Source organism: Oryctolagus cuniculus, chromosome 14 (genome assembly GCF_051225735.1).
Source record: "Oryctolagus cuniculus isolate XC-2025 breed Fujian yellow rabbit chromosome 14, ASM5122573v1, whole genome shotgun sequence".
NCBI lineage: Eukaryota > Metazoa > Chordata > Mammalia > Lagomorpha > Leporidae > Oryctolagus > Oryctolagus cuniculus.
In genome coordinates, this window is record NC_142880.1 from 76,311,388 (window position 1) to 76,337,213 (window position 25,826).

The 25,826-nt window shown below is 38.7% G+C and overlaps 1 protein-coding gene across 4 annotated transcripts in view; it reads left to right on the top strand.

Annotated features, from left to right (window-relative positions):
* The window catches only part of DDX4 (DEAD-box helicase 4), a 109,294-nt gene extending 91,104 nt beyond the window's left edge, over window positions 1-18,190 (top strand). The window contains exons 16-20 of one of the 4 annotated variants that reach the window (XM_089312797.1): window positions 3,239-3,384; window positions 13,342-13,441; window positions 14,846-15,116; window positions 15,228-15,338; window positions 16,559-18,181. In XM_089312797.1, the coding sequence (XP_089168923.1) occupies window positions 3,239-3,384; window positions 13,342-13,441; window positions 14,846-15,116; window positions 15,228-15,338; window positions 16,559-16,645 (715 nt within the window). In that variant the 3' untranslated portion in view covers window positions 16,646-18,181. Of the gene's footprint in view, window positions 1-3,238; window positions 3,385-13,341; window positions 13,442-14,845; window positions 15,117-15,227; window positions 15,339-16,558 lie in introns of all 4 variants that reach the window. The other 3 variants (XM_070056904.2, XM_002714040.6, XM_008262220.5) reach the window with 3 other exon arrangements.
* Window positions 18,191-25,826: the final 7,636 nt, after the last annotated feature.

Genomic DNA, 25,826 nt, shown 5'->3' on the forward strand with positions numbered 1-25,826 from the left:
CTTGGGCAAAAGAATGCTTGTCTCTGGAAGGAATATTTTTTTAATAGAACATTTTGTCTTGTGGTAGGAGAGCAGATTCAGAGATTAACAGGTGGTGTTTTATTAAGATTCTGAATACTGGGCAAGAAAAAGAAATCAAAGAAGTACAGATTGGGAAGGAAGAAGTCAAACTACAACATGATTCTATATATAAGGGATCCAAAAGACTCCACTAAGAGACATTGGAACTCATAAAGTTTAGTACAGTGAAAGGATATAAAATCAACACACAAAAATCAGTAGCCTTTGTATGCATAGACAATGCCACAGCTGAGAAAGAACTTCTAATATCAATCCCATTCACAATAGCTGCAAAACAAATTAAATACCTTGGAATAAATTTAACCAGGAACATCAGCAATCTCTACAGTGACAATTACAGAACACTAAAGAAAGAATAGAAGAATATACAAAAAAATGGAAAAATCTTCCATGTTCATGAATTGGAAGAATCAATATCATCAAAATATCCATACTACCAAAAGTAATGTACAGATTCAATGCAATCCCGATCAAATTCCAAGGACATTCTTCTTATATATAGAAAAAAAGATGCTTAAATTCATATGGAAATACAGGAGATCCAGAATAGTTAAAGGAATCTTATACAACAAAACAAAGCCAGAGGCACCAAAATACCGGATTTAAAGACATACTGCAGTGCAGTTATAATCAAAACAACCTGGTACTGGTAGAAAACCAGATGGATAGACCAGTGGAGCAGAGTAGAATCACCTGAATCAATCCAAGCATCTATAACCAACTTATATTTGACAAAGGAGCTAAAACCAATCTCTGGAGCAAGGACAGTCTCGTCAACAAATGGTGTTGGGAAAACTGGATCTCCACATACAGAAGTATGAAGCAAAATGCCTACTCTTACACCTTACACAAAAATCTACTCAAAGTGGATTAAAGACCTAAATCCAGAGGCACAGGCAGACACAGCCAAATTGACAAATGGGATTACATCAAATGGAGAAGCTTCTGCCCTGCCAAAGAAACACTCAGAAAAGTGAAGAGGCAGCCGACAGAATGGGAGAAATTATTTACAAACTATGCCACTGGTAAAGGATTAATAACCAGAATATATAAAGAGATCAGGAAACTCCACAATAAAACAAGCAACCCAATTAAGAAATGGGCAAAGGACTCAGACATTTTTCAAAACATGACATCCAAATGGCCAATAGACACGTGAAAAAATGCTCAGGATCAAAAGCTGTCAGGAAAATGCAAATCAAAACCACAATGAAGTTTCACCTCACCATCATTAGAATGGTTTTCATACAGAATTCAGCAAACAGAAAATGTTGGCGAGGATGTTGGGAAAAAGGTACCCTAATCTTGGTGGGAATGTTAACTGATCCAGCCACTGTGGAGGCATTATGGGGATGCCTCTCAAAAATCTGAATAGAGACCTACTATGTGACCCAACCATCCCACTCCTTGGAATTTACCCAAGGGAAATGAGGTCAGCATATGAAAGAGTTATGTATACCCCCATGTTTATTGCAGCTAAATTGACAATAGCTAAAATATGGAATAACCCAAATATTTTAACCAAAGACTGGATAAAAAAATTAGGGGATATGTTCAGATGGGTTACTGCACAGCAGCAAACAAAAAAAAAATGAAATCCTGTTGTTTGCAACAAATTGGATGATATACTTATACTTATATTGGAAAATATACTTAGTGAAATAAGCCAGTCCCCGAAGGACAAATACCATATGTTCTCCCTGATCTGTGGTAACTAATAGAGCACCTAAAAGGTAATCTGTAGAAATGAAATTAACATTTCAAGATGCAATGACTTTGAATAGTCCTTGTCTCAACTGTTGAGGAACAGTTTTTTTTTTCATATAATTTGTTGAGCTCTTTACTTAGAGTTAATCATATATGTATAAAGTTAATTGAAAATAGATCTTAGTAAAAAATAAGAATAGGAATAGGAGAGGGAGGAGGAAGAAGGGTGGAAGTGTAGGTGGGGAGGTAGGTAAGTTGGGAAGGATCACTATATTCCTAAAATTGTGTTTATGAAATGCATGAAGGTAGTATACCTTAAATAAAAGGTTTCTGGAAAAAAAGATTCTGGATGTGGTGAATTTGAACTATTTTCATGACATTCTAGTAGGCAGCTAAGAAACAGAGGACAGCTACATAGGAGAGGGAGCTGAAGGTAGATTTGAGTTTCTCTATTTATCCCTAAAAACTCAGCTAATTGCCATCCCTCACTTCATATTTATGGTGATATAAAGCAGGACTTCTCAACTGTATGCTAATAGTAAGTTCCTGTGTGTCAAGATGTTGGTACCCTCAATCTTCGGGGAAAAGCCCACACAGCCTGGTTCTGTGCAGCCCCTAGACCTGTCACCTCTTGTCTCATTTTCTTTTGTACTATAAATATTGTTGTTTTTCTGTGTTTTGTGACATGAAAAGCACTGAACTGTAATCTGGTTTGCTCATAATCCTTTATTTGAAGCAGAATATTTGAACTGGTAATATTTTCAGAAAATAGTTCCTAAGAACATGCAGAAATGCAGTGAGTAAAGAATAGAATTTGCACCTGTGATTGTTTTTAATGAACACTTATCTGTTGCAGTTGACATTTATTTTAGTTTGTACTTTAAAATTCTATGTATTAGTTGAGAGGCAGAGAACTCCCAACTGCTTTTTCACTCCCTAAATACCTGCAGTGACCAGGGCTGAGCTGGGCTGAAGTCCACAGTCAGGAACTCAGTTCAGTTCTCCCACATGGAAGACAGGAATCCAACCACTTTAGCCGTCACTGCTGCTTTGCAGGGTCTGGGTCTACAGCAATGCCAAGCTGGAATCAGGAGCCACATGGAGGTATCAAACCCAGGCGCCACAACTGGTGTCTGACATGCTGGGCCAAGTGCTCCATCAGTTCACACTTTTTATTGTTATAAACACATTTTGTATAGTTTTGCATTGACAGAAAATCCAGTGGAAATTATGTAACCATGGTTTGACACAAACTTTTGTTAGTAGTTACATATTTTGCAAAATTTTCACATATTGAGCTTTGAATATAATACTTAGATGATATAAATAACCATTTTCCTATTATAGCTGTTGTAATGCACTGTCTAATATTGAAGTAACACTTGTAGGAATTCAGTGAATGCTATGAGTATTAATGGAGGAGATAAGGAATAATCTTTTTTCTTTTAAGGTTGGCTGGGGAATTTTTAAAATCGACTTATTTGTTTGTTGCTGTTGGACAAGTGGGTGGAGCATGTAGAGATGTTCAGCAGACTGTTGTCCAAATTGGCCAGTACTCAAAAAGAGAGAAACTTGTTGAAATTCTACGAAATACAGGTATCTTATATTGATGTAATTTTTTGATTATGCATTTTAGTTTTAAGATGACTTTTATAAAATATTGTATGGTCCAATTTTATGTATAATACAAACATTTTATGGTTCAATTGCCTGTGTAAACTGTAGTCCTTTATCTTCCATAAAGATTGAAAATAGTGATTGGAGACTTAGTTTAACAGCATTTGACTAAACACTGTTCCAACAGAAATATATATTTTTTATTAAAGAAAAATGTCAGTTTTAATGCATCTTGATATCACCCTTATTAGTCTTTTAAAGCAAACCCTTGTTTTTGTGTTTCTGGCTTCCAATTCTGCTTCCTGGAAGCAGATTTTATAGATATAAGAATTTAGGGGGGCTGGCACTTGGACACAGTGGGTGAAGCTGCCACCTGCTGTGCCAGCATCCCATGTGGACACCAGTTCAGGTCCCACCTGCTGCACTTCTGATCCAGCTTTCTGCTATGGCCTGGGAAAGCAGTGGAGGATGGCCCAAGTCCTTGGGCCCCTGCACACCCGTGGGAGACCTGGAAGAGACTCCAGTCTCCTGGGCACAGCTCCAGCTGTGGCAGCCATCAGGAGATTGAACCATCAGATGGAAGACCTCTCTTTCTCCCTCCCTCCCTCCCTCTGTGTCTTTCAAATAAAATAAATCATTAAAAAAGAATTTGGCCGGCGCCGCGGCTCACTAGGCTAATCCTCCGCCTAGCGGCGCCGGCACACCGGGTTCTAGTCCCGGTCGGGGCGCCGGATTCTGTCCCGGTTGCCCCTCTTCCAGGCCAGCCCTCTGCTGTGGCCAGGGAGTGCAGTGGAGGATGGCCCAGGTGCTTGGGCCCTGCACCCCATGGGAGACCAGGAAAAGCACCTGGCTCCTGGCTCCTGCTATCGGATCAGCGCGGTGCGCCGGCCGCAGCGCGCCAGCCGCGGCGGCCATTGGAGGGTGAACCAACGGCAAAGGAAGACCTTTCTCTCTGTTTCTCTCTCTCACTGTCCACTCTGCCTGTCAAAAAAAAAAAAAAAAAAAAAAAAAAAGAATTTAGGGTTTGGAGGGGGACTTGAGGTCTAGTTCTGTTCTTTCAAAACCTGTGAGAAATCCCCCTACCTCAAAATAAAAACCCAATTTTAATTTTCAGTTTGAAAAAAAATTTTTTTTCCGGTTTGGCGGTTTGAGATAGCTTTATTTTGAGGCTAGAAACAATCTTGAAATATGGTGATTTGGATACTTTCTTGAGCTGTACTTCGCTTTTTCTGCATCCCCCATTTTGCTGTTTGAGTTTGAATGTCCGTATTGACATAGAATTAAAGAGGGCAAGAAATAAGCTCTAATAGTGAACAAAAAGAAAAATATTGAAAAGTAATTTAGAAAACACTTGCAGGCTTCTAGTCTTCAATTTTTACTGATTTTTTTTATTTATTCAATTTATTTAAAAGAGTTACAGAGAAGTGGAGGAGGGAAGAGAGAGAGAGAAAGTATCTTCCATCCATTTGGTCAGACTAGGCCAGGCCAAAGCCAGGAGCCAGGAGCCTCATCTGGGTCTCTCATATTGGTGCAGGGGACAGAGGAATTGGGCATCTTCCACTCTTTCCCAGGCATGTTAGCAGGGAGCTGGATTGGAAGTAGAGCAGCTGGGACTTGAACAAGTGCCCATATGGATGCCAGTGCTGCAGACAGCATCTTTACCTGCTATGCCATAGCACTGGCCCCATTGCTGAATTTTTTAATAAAAGAATCTTTAAACAAGCTACTTACTTTTTTAAAAGATTATTTATTATTTGAAAGGCAGCATTGTAGAGAGAGGAGGGAATTTTCCATCTGCTGGTTCACTCCCCAAATGGCTACAACAGTCAGGATTGGGCCAGGTTGAAGCTAGGAACTTTTTCCAAGTCTCCCACAAGTGTGGCAGGGGCGCAAGCACTTGGGCTATCTTCTGCTGCTTTCCTAGGCCATTAGCAGGGACCTGGATTGGAAGTGGAACAGCTGGGACACATATTGGCACCAGTATGGAATGTTGGTGTTGCATGCAGCAGCTTAACCTGCTGCCAAATCAGTTACTCTTGAGTTTGAGAAATTTTATTCTTTCAGTTTATGAAATATTTCATAACATAAACTGTTAGCTTATAAAAATAAAAATAGGGACAAGCATTTAGCTTAGTGGTTAAGACTCCAGTTGAAATGCCTGCATTCCACATTGGAGAACCTGAATTTGATACCTAACTTTGGTTCCTGACTCCAGCATCCTGCTAATACAGACCCTGGGAGCAGTGGTGACAATTCAGATAATTTGGTTCCTGCAATGACATGAAAGACCTGGATAGGGTTCTTGACTTCCAGCTGTGGCCAAGCCAGCCCTTGCTGTTGTGGGTATTTGGGGGATGAACGAGTGGATCAGAGTACTCCATCTCTCTGCTTCTCAAATTCAAAAAATAATTATTGCTGTGAGCCACATATGAGTGTTCTTTAATAAGTTAGAAAATGTATATTATGAAAAAGTTGCATGGAAATACAAAAATTTCTTGAACCAAAAAAAAAAACTTATTTTGGGGAGTGAAGCAATGGAAAGAAGACCATTCTCTCTCTCTCTCTCTCTCTAACTCTCTAACTCTCTAACTCTACCTGTTAAATAAATAAAAGAAAAAAAATTTTCTTTTCCATGAATTTTTTGAAGTACCCTAGTACTATTCTTGATTGTGTCACTTGTTTACTGGATTCTCAGAACAGCCCTGTGAGGCAGATTTAGTTGTCATCCTCATTTTAGGAATGATTAACTAATGTACAGAGAAGGCAAGTGACTTTTTCAGTATAAATTGATATCCCAAATGCAAAAGAGATTTGCACTATATGGTATTATTGAAGTTAGAACATATTCTTAGTGCAGTAGATTTTTAAATATTTGAACTTGTGGGATAAAGTTTATTTTAAAATAATTTGAAGGAAGAGAGTTTTTGAGCAGTTCTTGTCTGCCCTTGAAAAATGGTCAATGTATATTAACACCATTGATAGATTTCTTTGTTATTTAAACTGTTAATTTTTTTGTTGTTGTTTAGTGTTTGTATTTTGTATGTGGGGTTTTTTTTTTTTTTTTTTGGACAGGCAGAGTTAGACAGTGGGAGAGAGAGAGACAGAGAGAAAGGTCTTCCTTCTGTTGGTTCACCCCCGAAATGGCTGCTATGGCCAGTATGCTGTGCTGATCTGAAGCCAGGAGCCAGGTGCCTCCTCCTGGTCTCCCATACAGGTGCAGGGCCCAAGGACTTGGGCCATCCTCCACTGCTTTCCAGGCCACAGCAGAGAGCTGGACTGGAAGAGGAGCAACTGGGACAGAATCTGGAGCCCCAACAGGGTCTAGAACCCGGAGTACCGGTGCCACAGGCAGAGGATTAGCCTAGTGAGCTGCAGCATCGGCCTGTATGTGCTCTAACTTTGCATGAGATACTGATTCACTGTATCCTCAAAGTTTGGGTATTTTATTCATAGAAGCTATTTCCTTTTCTTTCATTTAATTATGCTAGTTTTTTTTTTTTTAAGATTTATTTATTTGAGAGGCAGAGTTACATAGAGGGAGAAACAGAGAGAAAGGTCTTCCTTCTGTTGGTTCACTCCTCAGATGGTGTAGCTTCGGCCGTTGAGGCTGATCTGAAGCCAGGAGCTTCTTCCGGGTCTCACAAATGGGCACAGGGGCCCAAGGACTTGGGCCATCTTCTACTGCTTTCCCAGGCCATAGCAGAGAGCTGGATTGGAAGTGGAGCAGCTGGGACTTGATCATATGGGATGCCGGCACTGCAGGTGGTGGCCTTACCTGCTACACTACAGTGCCGGCCCCAGATTATGCTAGTTTTTGTGTCGATACCATTATTTCAAATCATTATAATCAGCTACTTTTTTCATAATTTCAATTATAACATGGCTCAAAGATTTTATTGAGCTCTTTATTTACCAAAGGAACCAATAAGATATTACAGCTAGTTCCGAAGAGGAGTCAAAGAACACATGTATTTGTGTTTGAAATGCTAAAAATTTCATTTTCGTGTTTGACTTAGTTTATTTGTATTAGTACTGCAAGACTGTCTATTAAAATATAGGTCCCCTTCAGTTTGTTTTTGCAAATGTAGAATCACACAGTATTAAACAGTTACTAAAGTCACCAAATTAACTCCTTATGGAGGCTTCATAAAGAACCTGATTAACCTTTTTTTTTTTTTAAAGTTTATTTGATAGACTTCAGGGGAGGGAAGAGATAGATCTTAAATACATTGGTTCACTCTCCAAATTCTCACAATAGCTGGAACTGAGCCCAGTGTGAAGTCAGGAGTCTAAAAGTCAGGCTGGGTCTCCCATGTGGGTGGCAGGAACTTAAGTACTTGAGCATTCACTCTATACGTCTTAGCATGCACAGTAGCGAGAAGCTGGAATCAGGGAAATCCAGGACTTGAATTCAGGCACTCTGATATGGGATGTTGGTGTCCCAAAGCGGCATATTAAAAACCAGGCCAGGGGCCAGCACTGTGGCATAGTAGGTTAATCCTCCCCCTGTGGCACTGGCATCCCATATGGGCGCCAATTCTAGGCCTGGCTGCTTCTCTTCCTATCCAGCTCTCTGCTGTGGCCTGGGAAAGCAGTAGAAGATGGCTCAAGTCCTTGGACCCCTGAACCCACATGGGAGACCGTGAAGAAGCTCCTGGCTCCTGGCTTCAGATCTGTGCAGCTCCAGCCATTGTGGCCAGTTGGGGAGTGAACCAGTGGATGGAAGACCTTTCTGTCTTTCCCTCTCACTGTCTATAACTCTTATCTTTCAAATAAATAAATAAATATTTTTTAAAAAACTAGACCAAATGCCCACCCCATGCTTTTAATTTTTAATAAGTTAAACATCAGGAGCTGGTGCTGAGGTGTAGTAGGTAAAGCTTATGACACCAGAATCCCATATGGATGCCAGTTCAAGTCCTGCCTGTTCCACTTCCCATCCAGCTCTCTGCTAATGTGCCTGGGAAATCAGTGGAGGATGGCAGAGATGCTTGGACCTCTGCACCCACGTGGGAGACCTGGAAGAAGCTCCTGACTTTGGAGTGGCCCCTCTCCAGCTGTTGTGGCCATTTTGGGGAGTGAACCAGTGAATAGAAGCTTTCTCTTTCTGTCTCTCTGTCTCTCTGAATTTTTCCTTTCACATAAATAATGTTAAAAAAATGGTAAACATCAACAATTATGACCCATCAAACAAAACTTTTCTTGGAAATGTCAGTAATATTGTATGAATTTAAAGGCAACAGAGATCAAAATGTGTTACAGCTAGCACTTTAGGAAGAAACTGGTTCACCACCACCCTCCCACCTTGAAAAACAGAAGCTCATACAAATTGTATTCCTATGTCCCTATTGCTAGTATAGTTGCAACCACTTAAGTTAATTGTTGCAACTTTTAATCACAATGAATTCTATTTTATTGAGGAAATATTTATTTGAATATTTATTTGAAAGAGTGATAGAGACAGAGACAGAGATCTTCATCTGCTGGCTCACTACCCAAAGGGCAACAATGGCCAGGACTGGGCTAAGTCAAAGCCAGTAGCCTAGAATTCCATCCCATTTTCTCATGTGTGAGTGGCAGGCGCCAGAGTACTTGGGCCATCTTGTACTGCTTTTCCAGTCACACTATAGCCATTGTCACACATGGAGGCCTAGCCCTTTGTGCCATAGTGCCAGCACCCAAGGGTAGACTTTTGAGAGAGATCATACATAGGCATTGACTACAGTTTTAAGTTACCTGATATTTTGGAAACTTTTTTTTAAAAATGTCAGTTGAAGATAAATACTGTTGAATAGTGATCATTTTAGTTAAATACAGGTTTTGATTTTCATACATTTTTCAGCATTTTGGAGTAATGATACCAGCTCATTTGACTGACAAACCTCCATTAATTAGGAAAAGCACCAGTAGAATAAGATATGTTTTATGATACATAAAAGTGATAAATGGGCTAAAAGACTTGTGTTTTTTTTTTTTTAACCAAAGACTCATTTATCAACATTTCAGTTAATTACAGATTCTTAGTTTGTTTCTGATCTAGGGGCCAGTGTTGTGGCCCATACAGGAATGCCAGTTTGAGTTCTGGCTAGTCTGCTTTCAGATCAGCCCTCTGCTATGGTGTCTAAGAAAGCAGCAGAAGATGGCCCAAGTGCTTCAACCCCTGCCACCCATGTGGGAGACCAGAATAGAGTTCTTGGCTCTGGCTTTGGCCTGGTCCAGCTCAAGCCATAGTGGCCATTTATGGAGCGAACCAGTCAATAGAAGATCTCTCTCTCTCTTTCTTCCCTCCCCCCTTCCCCCCTCCTCCTCCCTCCCCCTCTCCCTCCTTTCCTTCCTTCCTTTCTCCCTCCCTCCTCCCCTCCCCTTCCTTTCCCTCCCCTCCCCTCTCCTTCTCTCCCCCCCCCGCTATTCAGATAAAAGTTTCTCATTCAGTTCCTGTAATGTTTTAATTTTTTTCTAAAAACATACTGAAAGTATTAGAAATTGAATTTATTTATTATCTCAGAATTGTAGGTCTATTTCTAAAACATATCTATGAACCAATCAAAATGGAGCTACTTTAAAAGACTTTGTAACTTAATGTGCTGATTCTTCCAGTTTTAACGTACTGATTTCACAATGATAAAGCCCTTTCTGAACTTTAGACACAAAAGAAGCTTATGGCTTCAGCTCTACTACTGCAACCTCAGGTCAAAGGTGAACGCAGTAATACAAAATTATAATCTAACCACCAAAACTTGAATTTAGATTGTTTTTTTTTTAAAAAAAAGATTTATTTATTTGAAATTCAGAGTTACACAGAAAGAAGAGAGGCAGAGAGAGGGAAGGAGGGAGAGAAGGGGAGAGGGAGGGGTCTTCCATCCGATGGTTCACTCCCCAATTCGCCACAAAGGCCGGAGCTGCACGGATCCGAAGCCGTGAGCCAGGAACTTCCTCTGGGTCTCCCATGCGGGTGCAGGGGCCCAAGGACTTGGGCCATCTTTCACTGCTTTCCCAGGCCATAGCAGAGAGCTGGATCGGAAGTAGAGCAGCCGGGACTAGAACTGGCACCCAAATGGGATGCCGGTGCTTCAGACCAGGGCATTAACCCGCTGTGCCACAGCGTTGGCCCCTAGATTTCTTTTTTAAAAAATAATTTGAGGGCTGGCGCCGTGGCTCAATTGGCTAATCCTCCACCTTGCGGCGCCGGCACACCGGGTTCTAGTCCCGGTTGGGGCACCGGATTCTGTCCCGGTTTTCCCTCTTCCAGGCCAGCTCTCTGCTGTGGCCTGGGTTGTGCAGTGGAGGATGGCCCAAGTGCTTGGGCCCTGCACCCGCCTGGGAGACCAGGAGAAGCACCTGGCTCCTGGCTTCGGATCAGTGCAATGCGCCGGCCGCGGTGGCCACTGGAGGGTGAACCAATGACAAAGGAAGACCTTTCTCTCTGTCTCTCTCTCTCACTGTCCACTCTGCCTGTCAAAAAAAAAAAATTTGAGAAAAAGTGCTGAAACTTTCTTGCATCTGCTAATTTACTCCTCAGATGACTGCAATGGATAGGGCTGAGCCTGGGCTGAAGTTGGGAACTCACTCCAGTGTCTCCCGTATGGATGGAGAGACCAGCTGCTGAGAGCACCTTCTGCCTCATAGGGTCTGCATTAGCAAGAAGAGTCAGGAGGTGGAGCCAGATATCAACCACTAAGCTGAATGCTCGCTTCATAGAATCCTTTCTAGATTATTAATTACTTTAAATTAATTTAGCTAATTAATTTATCCAATTAATTTAGCTAATTTTAGCTCACAGTGGATGATTAAAGAAATAAGACTATCAACATGAATTATTTTTATCTAACACAACATGGATAACTAACTAACTCATTTATAAAGATCAGCAAATTATCTAATCATAAAACTATACAATCATTGTCATTTATAAAGATCAGCAAATTATCTAATCATAAAACTATACAATCATTGCTGTAACCAATGGGAAATAGCTTATTGTCTGAATTAGAACAAATATAATACCAATAGAGGGAAAATCTTAGAGAAATAAGAGCTGGCATTGTGTAAGGTAAAGCCACTGCCTGCAATGCTAGCATCCTATTTGGGTGCTAGTTCATGTCCCAGTTGTTCCACTTTTGGGCTTGGAAGGAGCAGCAGAGGCTAGTTCAAGTGTTTGGGCCTTGAAACCCACAAGGGAGACACACACAGATGCGGTTTCTGGCTTTGGCTTGGCCAAGTGCTGGGGAGTGAACTAGTAGATGGAAAATCTCTATCTCTACCTCTCCCTCTCTGCCCCCGCCATTAACTCTTTCAAAATAAATAAATCTTTAAAAAAAACTAAACAAATAGCAAAATTGAATTTTTATGGCCACTGGGGATTAGGGAACTAAGGACAATGAGACCAGGGCTTGAGCTGCTCAGCAGTCTGTACCTGGCCTCCGTCCTCTGAGTCAGTTTCAACATCGCACATCTTACTGGATGATCTCCAAAACCGATGAAAGATGATCTTTGATAAAACATAAAACTGTTACCTTAAATAAATACAAAATGACCATGGATCAGAGATTTAACTCATTTATAAATTATGGTGGTAACCAGTTACCCTTTTGATTTTTTGACACTTGAGACTTAAATATCACCTCTAAACCTTTTTCTTGAAGTTTCCCCATCAGTTAATGTTAGTTTATTCTTTTATTTACTCAGACACAAAATCTTGGGATTTCTTTATCTAGTTACATATCTGACCTGTTAACAAAATCCTGTTGGTTCTACCATCAAAATATTTCTAGAATTTATTAACTGCTCAGTTTAAACTAAAATCATGTCACTTCTCTGCTCAAAATCCAACGGTTTCCCTTAGAGTAACAGAGTTCTAGTGGCCTTCAAGGCTCTGCGTAATATGGCTTCTGTTACCTCTCTGACTTGTCTCTTGTTGCTCTCCATTTTCACTGTGTTCCAGCACACTTTATTCACTACTGTATCTCACATACACTTCTGCCTCATGGCCTTTGTACTTACAGTTCTTTCTGCCCAGAGTTTAGAGTTTAATTTTATTAGCACAAGAATATCCATGTCTCAGAGCCCTTTATAGTTTGTTTTTTTCTCTCTGCCTTTAATGATCTTTCTCCACATAGATCCTCAGTTCTCGGCTTTATTTGTATCACTACTCAGATGTCATCTAATTACTCTAAAATAATCCTCCTTTGACATCTATCCTTCTGATTTTTTTCATCTTTAGAACTAACACGTACTATTTGCCCTCTCCACAGTGAGAACATAAATTTTATTTCTGTAGTTCTAATACCTAGAGTAGTGATAGGCATCTATCTAAAGATTTGTTGAATATAAATACTATATATTTGTTGAACAAGTGAATGAAGTGAACTGAAGGTGGTGGGGAGAGTTGGGAGAGAGAGTGGTTATAAACAGCAGTGAATTCTTCCTTCCATTAAGGCTGTAAATTATCTTTTTGCCTAACATTTTGTAGGGAAATTATATGGAAAAAAAAACTCTGGCCAGTGCTAGAATTCTTACCAGTTAAATACTTCAAGGAAACAAGTAAACATTCCTTAGTAAGTTCAGACATTGGGATAAGCCTAACATTTATTGTCATATGAGATATTTCAAAAGTAAAGGGTTTGGAATTAGGCAGTATGATACCAGAGATTATTAGATTTCAGTAGAGCTGGGTTGGATGTCACTTATTACAAATGCCTTGGGCAATCAAGGATGAAGGAAAGATTAGATTATCTGGGGAAGTAGAGAAGGAAAACAGTCCTTGTGTCTTTATCTTTGGCATTCATCCATTCAATAAAAATTTGAGTCCTCCTTAGTTTCAGGCCTGGCTCTGGACACTTGTAATAAGCGGTGATTGAGACAAACTGTTTAAACCCTTTTCTCCACTTTGCCATTTTCCTGATTTTGAGGTTTGTTGATAATTTAATTATCTTGTAGGTGATGAAAGAACTATGGTCTTTGTTGAAACTAAGAAAAAAGCAGATTTTATTGCAACTTTTCTTTGTCAAGAAAAGATATCAACTACAAGTATTCATGGGTGAGTAGAGTCATATGAATTCCTAGCAGTGGAATGACTTCTCTTTGGCATTTAAGAAGCATCAATGTATATATGTAACGAATAAGATCCCAGGATCAGAATTCAGAATTCATTCAAGATAAACTAGCATTCATTCATTTTCTTTTCTCCCTGCACTGGGGAAATGGCAGTAATACCTAGCACCAAAACTTCATCTTCATGTTCAATTTTTATAAGAAATAATTTGTGGGGTTGGCTAGCTGGAGAAATAAGAATTCACATCTGTTAAGGGCTTATAAAATATCTGACCCTAATATATAACAAAGCATGGAGAGTGTGATAGTTGACCTAAAAATGTACATGCACACATATACACACATGTTTGTTGCACATACAGACATATGTACATACCATACTAGTCAGATTAAACCTGGGCCAGTGTTTCTCACAGAGGGAGGGGAAGGAGATAGCTATTGCAAGTAACGTGGGTAATATGCCATATGAATAAAGTATAATTCATGCGTTTAAAATGACTCAGTGTAATTCAGCATATAATATAATCATATCATTCAGTGTATGATTTTCCAGGAAATCTAATTGTAGCCTTGGTGGATATATTAAATTCCAAGTGGATTTTAGGCATTGTTAATTTTGTAGTTGTATAAATCTGTAACTTGGAAAAAATAATAATTTATTTTTGGATGGGGAAGTTAAAGATTTGCCTTAGACTATTGAAGAGGAGTGGGAATTTCTCAAGAGATTTCACTAAAGATAGCTCTGTCCCTTATGTCTAAGATTTTTCCTCTGCTAAATCTAACCTTTCTGATGCCTGACTTGACTTTACTAAAGTGCTTACAAATGTAATATTAATACAACTTTGTCATTTAATTTCATGTGAGATATTTTAGCATTAAAGGGTTTTGAATTAGGAAATGTAGATCTAACATGTTATATGTGGAATTCTGATATTATGCTTGAAAACAGTTCTTTTTGAGCAGGCATTCTAATCAAATAATTGTATTTTTTGTCAATATTAGAATTCATAGAGATTATTAATAGGCAGGATTTGACATTTATCATACTTGAGCTTGTGTTCTGGCACTATATACGAGGGTGCTTCAAAAAGATTATGAGAAATAAAATTAAAATATAATGTAAATTCTCCCTGAACTTTTCAAAGCACTGTTGTTTTACCTGTCACCTTGCCTCATCTGCTACTGGGGATAATTGTTCCAGCTCAAAAAGTGGTAAGGGTTAAACTAAATGATGCCTTGAAAGAAATTAGTGTAGTGTATGGCATGGAAGAAACAGACATTATTATTAAATGCTGTTTCTACTGTTAATAAAAAGAAATTTATGTATTGAATTTTATTGCTTCTCTTTAATAATTTTCTTGAGAGGTCCTAATCCATGTTTTCTTTCAAGTGATCGAGAACAAAGAGAAAGAGAGCAAGCGCTGGGAGATTTTCGTTGTGGAAAGTGTCCAGTCCTTGTTGCTACTTCAGTAGCTGCCAGAGGGCTGGATATTGAAAATGTTCAACATGTTATCAACTTTGATCTTCCTTCTACCATTGATGAATATGTTCATCGAATTGGGCGTACTGGTCGTTGTGGGAATACTGGCAGAGCTATTTCCTTTTTTGATCCCGAATCAGATAACCACTTAGCACAGCCTCTTGTGAAAGTGCTGACAGATGTAAGTTTTAAATTATTTTTATCTTTAAAAGTAGATATTTTATACATATTGTATAAACTTAAGTTTTCTAATCTTTGAGATTTTGTTGCATATGAAAAAAATTTTTTTAAGGCTCAACAGGATGTTCCCGCATGGCTGGAAGAAATTGCATTTAGTACGTACACTCCTGGCTTCAGTGGTAGTACAAGAGGAAATATGTTTGCATCAGTGGATACTAGAAAGGTTAGTTGAGGGGAACAATTCATAATGTGGCTTCCAGTTATAAGTGTGCTTACTGTTGTGAAATGACTATATCTAATGATTTATTTAAACAATCATTTCTATAACTTAAGTGTAATTTTACCTTAACATGAAGGTAGCTATTTTTCTTTAGTTTTATATACATGCTTGTATATACTTATTTTTTTTAAAAAAAAAAAGCTTTATTTATTTGAAAGGCGGGGTTAGAGGGAGAGGCAGAGAGAGAGAGAGTCTTCCATTCACTAGTTCACTCCCCAAATGGCTGCAGTGATCAGGGCTGGGTCAGGGCGAAGCCAGGAGCTTCTTTAGGTCTCCTATGTGAATCTAGGGGCCCAAGCACTTGGGCCATCTTCTGCTGCTTTCCCAGGCACATTAGCAGGGAGCTGGATTGGAAGTGGAGCAGCTAGGATTTCAACCTGTGCCCATGTGGGATGCTGGCATTACAGGCAGCAGCTTAACCCACTATGTCACAGTACTGGCCTCAAAACAGTTTTTTTAAAGATGTTTATTGGGGCTGGCATTGTGGCATAGCATGTTAAGCTCCTTGGTCCACAATGGTAGGAAGCTGGAATCAGGAGCTAGAGCCAAGAATCAAATCCATCCTCTAATATGGGACACTGTTGTCCCACTGGCATCTTTGGTCTTGCTCTCCCCTTGTATATATTTTTGGTTTCAAAGGTGAGGAATTAACTTGGAGATTTATATTCAAACATCCTCATTTCCTAAATTTTATAGTATTTTAAATTCTATTTTGGTATTTTCTGAGCTTTCTACAAAATGCTTTAAGTTTGGGATTTTGACTGCCTTATTAAGGTAGAATATTGGAGCTCTCAAATTACAAGTCTTTTCTGATACTTCCGTTTTTATAAGCAGTGTACCTTTATGGGGAAGCAGTGTTCATACCCATTATTTATACATATTTGTTGAAGTGTAGCTCATTACGTTTTCCAATTGCCAAAAGTATACATTTAAGAAAATCTTTTTCTTGAAATATTTTCTGCAATTTAGTCTTCCCAGTTTGAGATAGGACTTTTTTTTTAATTGATGTTTAGTGAGAATAAAATTCTTTATATCTTTAAAGAAGACATGGTAAAAAAGAAAAACTTGTTTCTGCTCTCAGTCTGGGTAATGTAACATTAAAACTGTCATAAAATCGTTTCTTCTCTCTCTCTCTCTTTTTTTTTTTTTTTTTTTTTTTTAAGAATTACCAGGGCAAGAGCACTTTGAACACTGCAGGGTTTTCTACTTCACAAACTCCCACTCCAGTTGATGATGAGTCCTGGGATTAAAGCTGAAAACATGCATCAAGTCTGTGGTATAGTTGTGATGCAGAGAAGAAAGTAATTTTGATTTTTGAGTTATTAACAGAAGTGTGAAACCTGCCATTCTTGTGTCTCTTGTCCTTCTGTTCTCACTCCTACCCTTTAAAAATGTCGTTACTGACTAGTTATGTGAAATGCTAAAGTTACAACATTGCAGTTCCTGATGCAAATAGTGTTTACTGGAAATATTAAAGCATTCCAAATGTCTTGTTTATTTCTAGTATATTCTTTAGGGGGTTTAGACATGTTTCATGTCTAAAGGCTTAATCTTAATATAGTGTTTAATCTGTAAAATAAGCAATAGAAAATGAGGATATGCTTTTGGTTAAATATTACTGGGTTTTATTTTTAATTGTGTCTTTAAAGAAATAGTAGTCACTATAATGTGATAACATGATTTTCATGAAGCAGTGGAAGACTGTAGCCTTTCAAGGTGATTTTGATTTTAGATCATTAGATGTGTGATGAAAATGGTTAAATATTTGCAACTTGAGTTCTGTATTCAAAGATATAACAAATGTTTGTTTTAATAATATACAGACTTCCCTTGAAAATAAAGGATGAAACACATTCTCCCCTTAAGTTCTCCAACACCACTGTTAATTTTTCTTTCTTACACATAGTTCTCAACTCTTATTGAAATTTTGTTTCATTGCATCTTGTGAAATCACACAGATTAAGTTACACAAATGTGGTAATGAAAATAGATCTTAGAAATCAAACCTAAAAAATAATGCTGTTGTTCACTCTTGTCCTAATTTTTTATTCCTATTTTACAGTTTTTGAAAGAATTCTGTTTTTTATTAACCATTATATATCTTGAATTTACTATGTCTAGAATATAAGTTCTTAATAAACCATTAAGTAAATGAACCCAAACATTAAGACGTAAATGATGTGTAAATATTGGAGACAAAAATAAGCAGTTTTGAGTGTTACTATTTTAACATTTCAAAGTGACATGTCCTTAATGTATTATCTTATAACAAGAATTTAGTTAATGAATGAGGTATAAAATATGAAAAAGGAAGGCATATTCAACACTGAATAACAATATTCAGTGTTAGGATAACTGGGTATATGCCAACCCATGCCATATTCAAAATTAATTCCATGTATTACCAGAAATTCAAACTTCAAAAACCGGAGTTAAATATTAAGCCTTTGAGTTGTAGATCAAGTTTGATAAGCTGTAAGGACAGAAATAACGAAACAGTCGACAGATTTGATTAAAAAGGATTAGCTACATTATATATATAATATATATAATATATATAATGTATGTATATATATAAACTAAAAAAGGAGATAAGAAATAATGGTATTGTGACCAGCATGGGTAATCAGTGAGTAGGTCTTTGTATGTGGATATGTAGGAATACTGACAGACAAGTGCACAAAAAACATGGACAACACAGAAAGGAAGTTCCACTAATAAAAATATGGGAAATATTTCACTTATACTATGTAATCTCACTTCTGATAAAGACTGAATGGTGTTTGTATTCTTGTTTGTAGTATGTGTATGTCTGAATTTTATCTTTGTCTTGTGAAGAGCATTTATAGGCCATTCTTGGCTCATTTTTCATTCTTTCAAAGAGCTTCTTGGTCATATGAAGGGTCTTTAAAAAGGTCATAAAAATCTGCTTTATTTCAGTAATTTGACTTTCTATGAAATTTCTGAAGCTTCTTTATAGGTGTCCTGATTATTTTTTAAAAGTCTATTTAGCTTGATTCGTGAAATTAATATAATAGAATTAGCCAAATATATAAAATGTTTCTATATAAAATATATATTATATAATATATTCATATATAGAAATATTTACATATAAAATACATAAAAACCGAATATATAAAAATACATAAATCTGTGACCATTATGGAATGACTGTAAGTATCCATATGTTCAGTTACTTTCTCATCTCTAGGAATAGGCTTGGATGATGTTTTTATTTTATTTTTTATTTATTTTTTGACAGGCAGAGTTAGAGAAAGAGAGAAAGGTCTTCCTTTTCTGTTGGTTCACCCCCCAAATGGCTGCCATGGCCGGCATGCTGTGCCAATCTGAAGCCAGGAGCCAGGTGCTTCCTCCTGGTCTCCCATGCAAGTGCAGGGCCCAAGCACTTGGGCCTTCCTCCACTGCCTTCCCGGGCCACAGCAGATAGCTGGACTGGAAGAGGTGCAACCGGGACAGGATCCGGGATGCCGGCACCGCAGATGGAGGATTGGCCAAGTGAGCTGTGGCACCGGCCTTATTGGATGATGTTTTATAGTCTAAGTAGCAGATACGTAATTAGAAAACAAAATGCTATGTATAGAAGCATTTTTTATACAAAACAATATTCTTATACCTCTCCTTTTCCAAATAGTGTTTGGAAACATCCCACAATCATCTACCTTTAACCATTTCTGGTCTTTGTCATCATATCTGATTTTTATCTTGCCAAGTTTGGACATTTGGCTTTCTGTTTGATCGGTGAAGATTTAATTTGCCTCTCTTAAACTCACCCTAGATTACTTTATGAGATGATGTTAAAGACACCCTTTTCCTTCCCTTCTCTTTTTATGTGGTAACATCTATAATCTGTACATAATTCCACAGTTGATGTTTGAATTCTACAACCATTAATTCCCTTTTGTCATACCTACAGCTTGATTCTGAACCAAAATCAGTAGCCAGTGTTTACATTACATGTATATAGATATTGTTCATTGGGTGGGCCAATTAACAGTATTATCTTTTCCTAATTTTATGACTTGTGTTTGTGTCTGCAGAGAGAGTAATTCTGAGTGTTAGGGTCAAATGAAAATTGTGCAAAGCCACTTCCTATACCAGTGTGCTTTAAATTTGAACCATACTCATTTTGAGCAATTTGTTTTCCCTGTAGTTTGTGTATTCTCTTGCTGAGAGAAGAAATATGTGGTGGTGGTGTTATTTTATCATTATTACCTTTCTAGATTCATTGTTAATGTTCTTAAAAGACCCCAAAAGATACTGGCTTTCTTTATAATGTTGGTGGGCCTTTAAATTCTGAGTAGTATTTAAAGTGCTTTGAGATTAGCCAGTTGAAGATGGTGGAATAGGGAGGGAGCACACCGATGGTCCGGGAAGGGAAGGTTCAAAGAGGGGTGAGAATTTGTAGTTTCAGGGAAAGGGAAGCTCTTCCGAAACTGGGGAGACAGGGTGGACTTGCGAGGAGGACATGGATGCCTGAGGAGCAGGACACCAGCAGGAGTGTGTACACACCAGTGCTGGAAGCCGAGGTGAGACAGGGTGCTTGCCCAGCACCGCTGCAACAGCAGCCGCCGCCCCTCCCCCAACCCACCCTGGGATGGACACTGAGACATGCATGACTGAGTTGGGGGAGGAAATAGAAAACTGAACAGAGTGAGTAGCACCTACAGAAAGAGTGCACAATTCAGGGGGATCTATTGAAGGACTAAACAAGCTAGGCACCCTTGCTGCCTCTACCCTCCCCCAAATCGGAGCTGCAGTGGGCGGGAAGCAGCCATCTTGTTTACATTCGGGCTTAAAAGAGAACTGCCTCTGCCTCTGCATTAACCTTCGGAGGCGGAGCCCAAAGGTGGAGTGGAGCTTCATGACACTCCTCATGCAGGGGCGGGCAGCAAGGGAGGGTTGCCAAAAAACAGAATGCCAAAAAACAAAACAAAAACCCACAATAAGAATATGGAAGACCATATAAACTCGCCACTGGAGCAGGCTAAACCAACCATAACAGAGGCTGAAGAAGAAGAATTTGAAACCATGCCAGAAAATTCCAAAAATTAAAAATCAGATTACTTAGAAATAATAAGAAACAGTGTCGAGAGCTGAACGAAAAACAAGCCCAAGGATTAGAGATCCTAAAGAGAAGCCAGAATGAAATACTGGAAATGAAAAACTCAATTGACCATATAAAAAAACACCATGGAATCCCTTGGAAATTGAACAGATGAATTAGAAGACCGAATATCAGAATTCGAAGACAAACTTTCAGAAATAATACAGTCCGTTCAAACGCAGGAAGAAGAAATTAAAAAATTATGGTCGGAGACCTACAAGATTCAATAAAATGGTGTAATGTTCAGATAACAGGAGACCCGGACGGGGGGGAAAGAGAGATTGGATTGAAAGGTGTTTTCAACGAAATAATATCAGAAAACTTCAAATAAAGGCAGTAGGATAACAGGCAAATTCAACAGATAGCCAGGACTCCGAAAAGAGTAGACCAGAAGAGAAATTCACCATGACACATTGTGGCAACACTCAGTTCAGTGACACACAAAGAACAGATCCTAAAATGTGCCAGAGAAAAACGACAAATCACATACAGGGGTAAGTTAATCAGACTCACCCCAGACTTCTCATGGCAAACACTACAGGCAAGGAGACAATGGCATGATATATTTCAAGTTTTAAAAGACAAACAATGCCAACCTAGAATACTATACCCTGCAAAGCTATCATTTATGAATGAAGGGGAAATAAAGATCTTCCAAGACAAACAGAAACTGAAAGAATTTGTATCCACGCGTCCAACCCTACAACACTTGCTCAAAGACGTGCTGCACACAGAAATACAAAAACAAGAAGTTCACTGCAAAAAAAGCGAATGTAGAGTAACCTACAAACAAAGTTCAAAATACATAAACGGCTCATTTCAGGAAACATGAAGGGGAAAAGACAGTACTTAACAATTATCACACTGAATGTGAATGGTCTTAATTCTACTACCAAGAGACATAGACTAGCTGATTGGATCAAAAAGAATCCATCTATATGCTGCCTTCAGAAGACACACCTCATCAGCGAAGATGCACGCAGACTGAAAGTGAAAGGATGGAAAAAGATACTCCAAGCTAACGGAAATCAAAAAAGAGCTGGTGTGGCCATCCTAATATCAGATAAAATAGACTTTAACATAAAAACTGTTAAAAGAGACAGAGAAGGGCACTATATAATGATTAAAGGATCTATCCAACAGGAAGACATTACTATTATAAATGTATCTGCACCTAATCACAGGGTGCCTGGCTACCTGAAAGAATTGCTAAAGGATTTAAAGGGAGATATAGACTCAAATACAATAGTAACAGGGGACTTCAACACCCCACTCTCACCAATGGACAGATCAACCAGACAGAAATTCAACAAGGAAACAACTGAGCTAATTGACGCCATAGACCAAATAGACCTAATGGATATCTTCAGAACCTTCCACCCCACAGCCACAAAGTTCACGTATTTCTCCCCAGTACATGGAACATTCTTTAGGATTGACCATATGCTAGGCCATAAAGGGAGCCTCAACTCAACAAGTTCAAAAAAATTGAAACTATACCATGCAGCTTCTCAGACCATAGAGCAGTGAAACTGGAAATCAACAACCCAAGAATCTCTACACCATATGCAAATATATGGAGAATGGACAACATGATCCTAAACTAACAGTGGGTCATCACAGAAATTAAAAGAGAAATCAAAAGATTTCTAGAAACAAATGAAAATGATAACACAACCTATCAAAACCTGTGGGACACAGCAAAAGCAGTGCTAAGAGGAAAGTTTATAGCAATTAGTGCCTACATCAAGAAGCTGGAAAGGAACCAAACAAATGAACTCTCCATGCACCACAAGGATCTAGAAAAACAGCAGCAAATCAAGCCCAAATCCAAAAGGAGGAAAGAAATACTTAAGATCAGAGAAGAAATAAACAGAATTGAAACCAAAAACACAATACAAAAGATCAACAAAACCAGGAGCTGGTTCTTTGGAAAAATAAACAAAATTGACACACCATTGGCCCAACTAACCAAAAAAAGGAGAGAGAAGACCCAAATCTGTAAAATCAAAGATAGTAATGGAAATGTAACAACAGACACAACAGAAATAAAATCATCAGAAACCACTACAAAGAAATGTATACTAACAAACTGGGGAACCTGGAAGAAATGGATAGATTCCTGGACAAATACAACCTTCCTAAACAGAGCTGTGAAGATATAGAAAATCTAAACAGACCCATAACCATGGAAGAAATCCAATCAGTAATAAACGCACTACTGAAAAAGAAGAGCCCAGGACCAGATGGCTTCACCAATAAATTTTAGAAGACATTTAGAGAACAACTAACCCCAGTTCTTCTCAAGTTATTCAAAACAATTGAAAGAGAGGGAGTCCTTCCAAATTCTTTCTACGAAGCCAATATCACCTTAATTCCTAAGCCCAGAAAAGACACAATAGAGAAAGAAAACTACAGACCTATCTCCCTGATGAACATAGATGCAAAAATATTCAATAAAATTCTGGCAAACCGAATCCAACTGCACATCAGAAAGATCATTCACCCAGACCAAGTGGGATTTATCCCTGGTATGCAGGGATGGTTCAATATTTGAAAGTCAATCAATGTATTACATCACAGTAATAAACTGAGAAACAAAAATCATATGGTTATCTCAATAGATGCAGAGAAAGCATTTGACAAAATACAACACCCTTTCATGATGAAAACCCTAAGCAAATTGGGGTTAGAAGGAACATTCATCAACACAATTAAAGCAGTCTATGATAAACCAATGGCCAGCATGATATTGAATGGGGAAAAGTTGGAGGCATTTCCATTGAAAACTGGCACCAGACAGGGATGCCCACTCTCACCATTGCTATTCAATATAGTCCTAGAAGTGTTAGCCAGGGCCATCAGGCAAGAAAAAGAAATTAAAGGGATACAAATGGAAAAGGAGGAAGTTAAACTATCCCTATTTGCAGATGACATGATACTATATATAGGGGACCCGATAAACTCCTATAAGAGACTACTGGAACTCATAGAAGAGTTTGGTAAAGTAGCAGGATATAAAGTCAACGCTCAGAAATCAACAGCCTTTGTATACACAGATAATGCCAGGGCCGAGGAAGAACTTCTAAGATCAATCCCATTCATGATAGCCACAAAAACACTAAAGTACCTTGGAATAAACTTAACCAAGGAGGTCAAAGACCTCTATGATGAAAATTACAAAACACTAAAGAAAGAAATAGAAGATGACACAAAAAAATGGAAAAACCTGCCATGCTCATGGATTGGAAGAATCAATATCATCAAAATGTCCATTCTCCCAAAAGCAATTTACAAGTTCAATGCAATACCAATCAAATACCAAAGTCATTCTTCAAAGACCTAGAAAAAACGATGTTGAAATTCATATGGAGAAACAGGAGACCCAGAATAGCTAAAGCAATCCTTTACAATAAAAACAAGGCTGGAGGCATCACAATTCAGACTTCAAAGCATACTACAGGGCAGTTATAATCAAAACAGCCTGGTACTGGTACAAAAACAGATGGATAGACCAATGGAACAGAATAGAAACACCGGAGATCAATCCAAACATCTATAACCAACTCATATTTGACAAAGGACCTAAAACCAACCCCTGGAATGAGGACAGCCTCTTCAACAAATGGTGCTGGGAAAACTGGATGTCCACGTGTCACAGTATGAAGTAAGACCCCTACCTTACACCTTATACAAAAATCCACTCAACATGGATCAAAGAACTAGAGATGTGCCACGACACCATGAAACTAATTGAGAGCATAGGGGAAACCCTTCAAGATATTGGAACAGGCGAAGAATTCCTGGAGAAGACCCCAGAGGCATGAGTAATCAAAGATAAAATAAACAAATGGGATTACCTCAAATTGAAGAGTTTCTTTACAGCAAAGGAAACAGTCAGGAAAGCAAAGAGGCAACCAACAGAATGGGAGACGTTATTCGCAAACCACACAACAGATAAAGGATTAACAACTAGAATCTACACAATGATCAAAAGCACCACAGAATCAAAACAAACAACCTAATAAAAAAAATGGGCCAAGGACCTTAACAGACATTTTTCCAAAGAGGAAATCCAAATGGCCAACAGACACATGAAAAAATGCTCAGGATCCCTAGCCATCAGGGAAATGCAGATCAAAACCACAATGAGATACCACCTCACTCCAGTTAGATTGGCTTACATACAGAAATCGACCAACAACAGATGCTGGCGAGGATGTGGGGAAAAAGGGACACTAATCCACTGTTGGTGGGAATGCAAACTGGTAAAGCAACTATGGAAGACAGTCTGGAGAGTCCTCAGAAACCTGAATATAGCACTACCACAGGACCCAGCCATCCCACTCCTTGGAGTATACCCAAATGGAATTAAAGGGGAGAAAAAAAGAGCCATTTGCACCTCAATATTTGTTGCAGCTCAATTCACAATAGCTAAGACGTGGAAGCAACCTACATGTCCATCAACGAATGACTGGATAAAGAAACTATGGGATATGTACTCTATGGAACACTATACAGCAGTAAAAAACAATGAAATCCGGGCATTTACAACAAAATGGAGGAAGCTGGAATACATCATGCTGAGTGAAATAAGCCAGTCCAAAAGGTGCAAATATCACATGTTCTCCCTGATCGATGGCAACTAAACGAGCACCTAAAATGATACCCATTGAAGTGAAATGGACACTATGAGAGACAATGACATGAGCAGCCCTTGTCTAGACTGTTGAGGAACAACATACTATTTTGTTCCTTTAGTATTTTTGTTGTTGTTGTTGCTCAGTTTGCTCTACACAAGACCACTGGTTGAACTCTGCAATCAATGCACAACCATTCTTAAGTGTTTAAAAATTAACAGAAAATTGATCTCTGTGAAACATAGGAGTGGGAATAAGAGAGGGAGGAGATATATAGGATGGCACATACTCACTCAGACCTACCTCCAATGGTGGAACTAGAAATGTGCCAGGGGATTTCAACTCAACCTTACCAAGGAGGCAGGTACCAATGCCAGTGCACTTGGTAAAGTGATAAGTATAAATACACAACCGATCAAAAAGATAGGGTAAGTGTCGAAGAGATTTCACAAATAAGACCAGTGTAAGCAAATAATGAAGGATAGAATTAAAAGGGAGAGAGTGATCTTGCAGGGGAAACAGGACACACAGCAGACTCATAGAATGGCAGCACTCCTGCCTCAGAATCAACCCTTGGGACATTCGGATCTGACTAAAAGGTCCATGAGAGTCTCACAGGCATGGAAAGCCATGACACGGTGGCAAAAAACAATCTAAATGAAA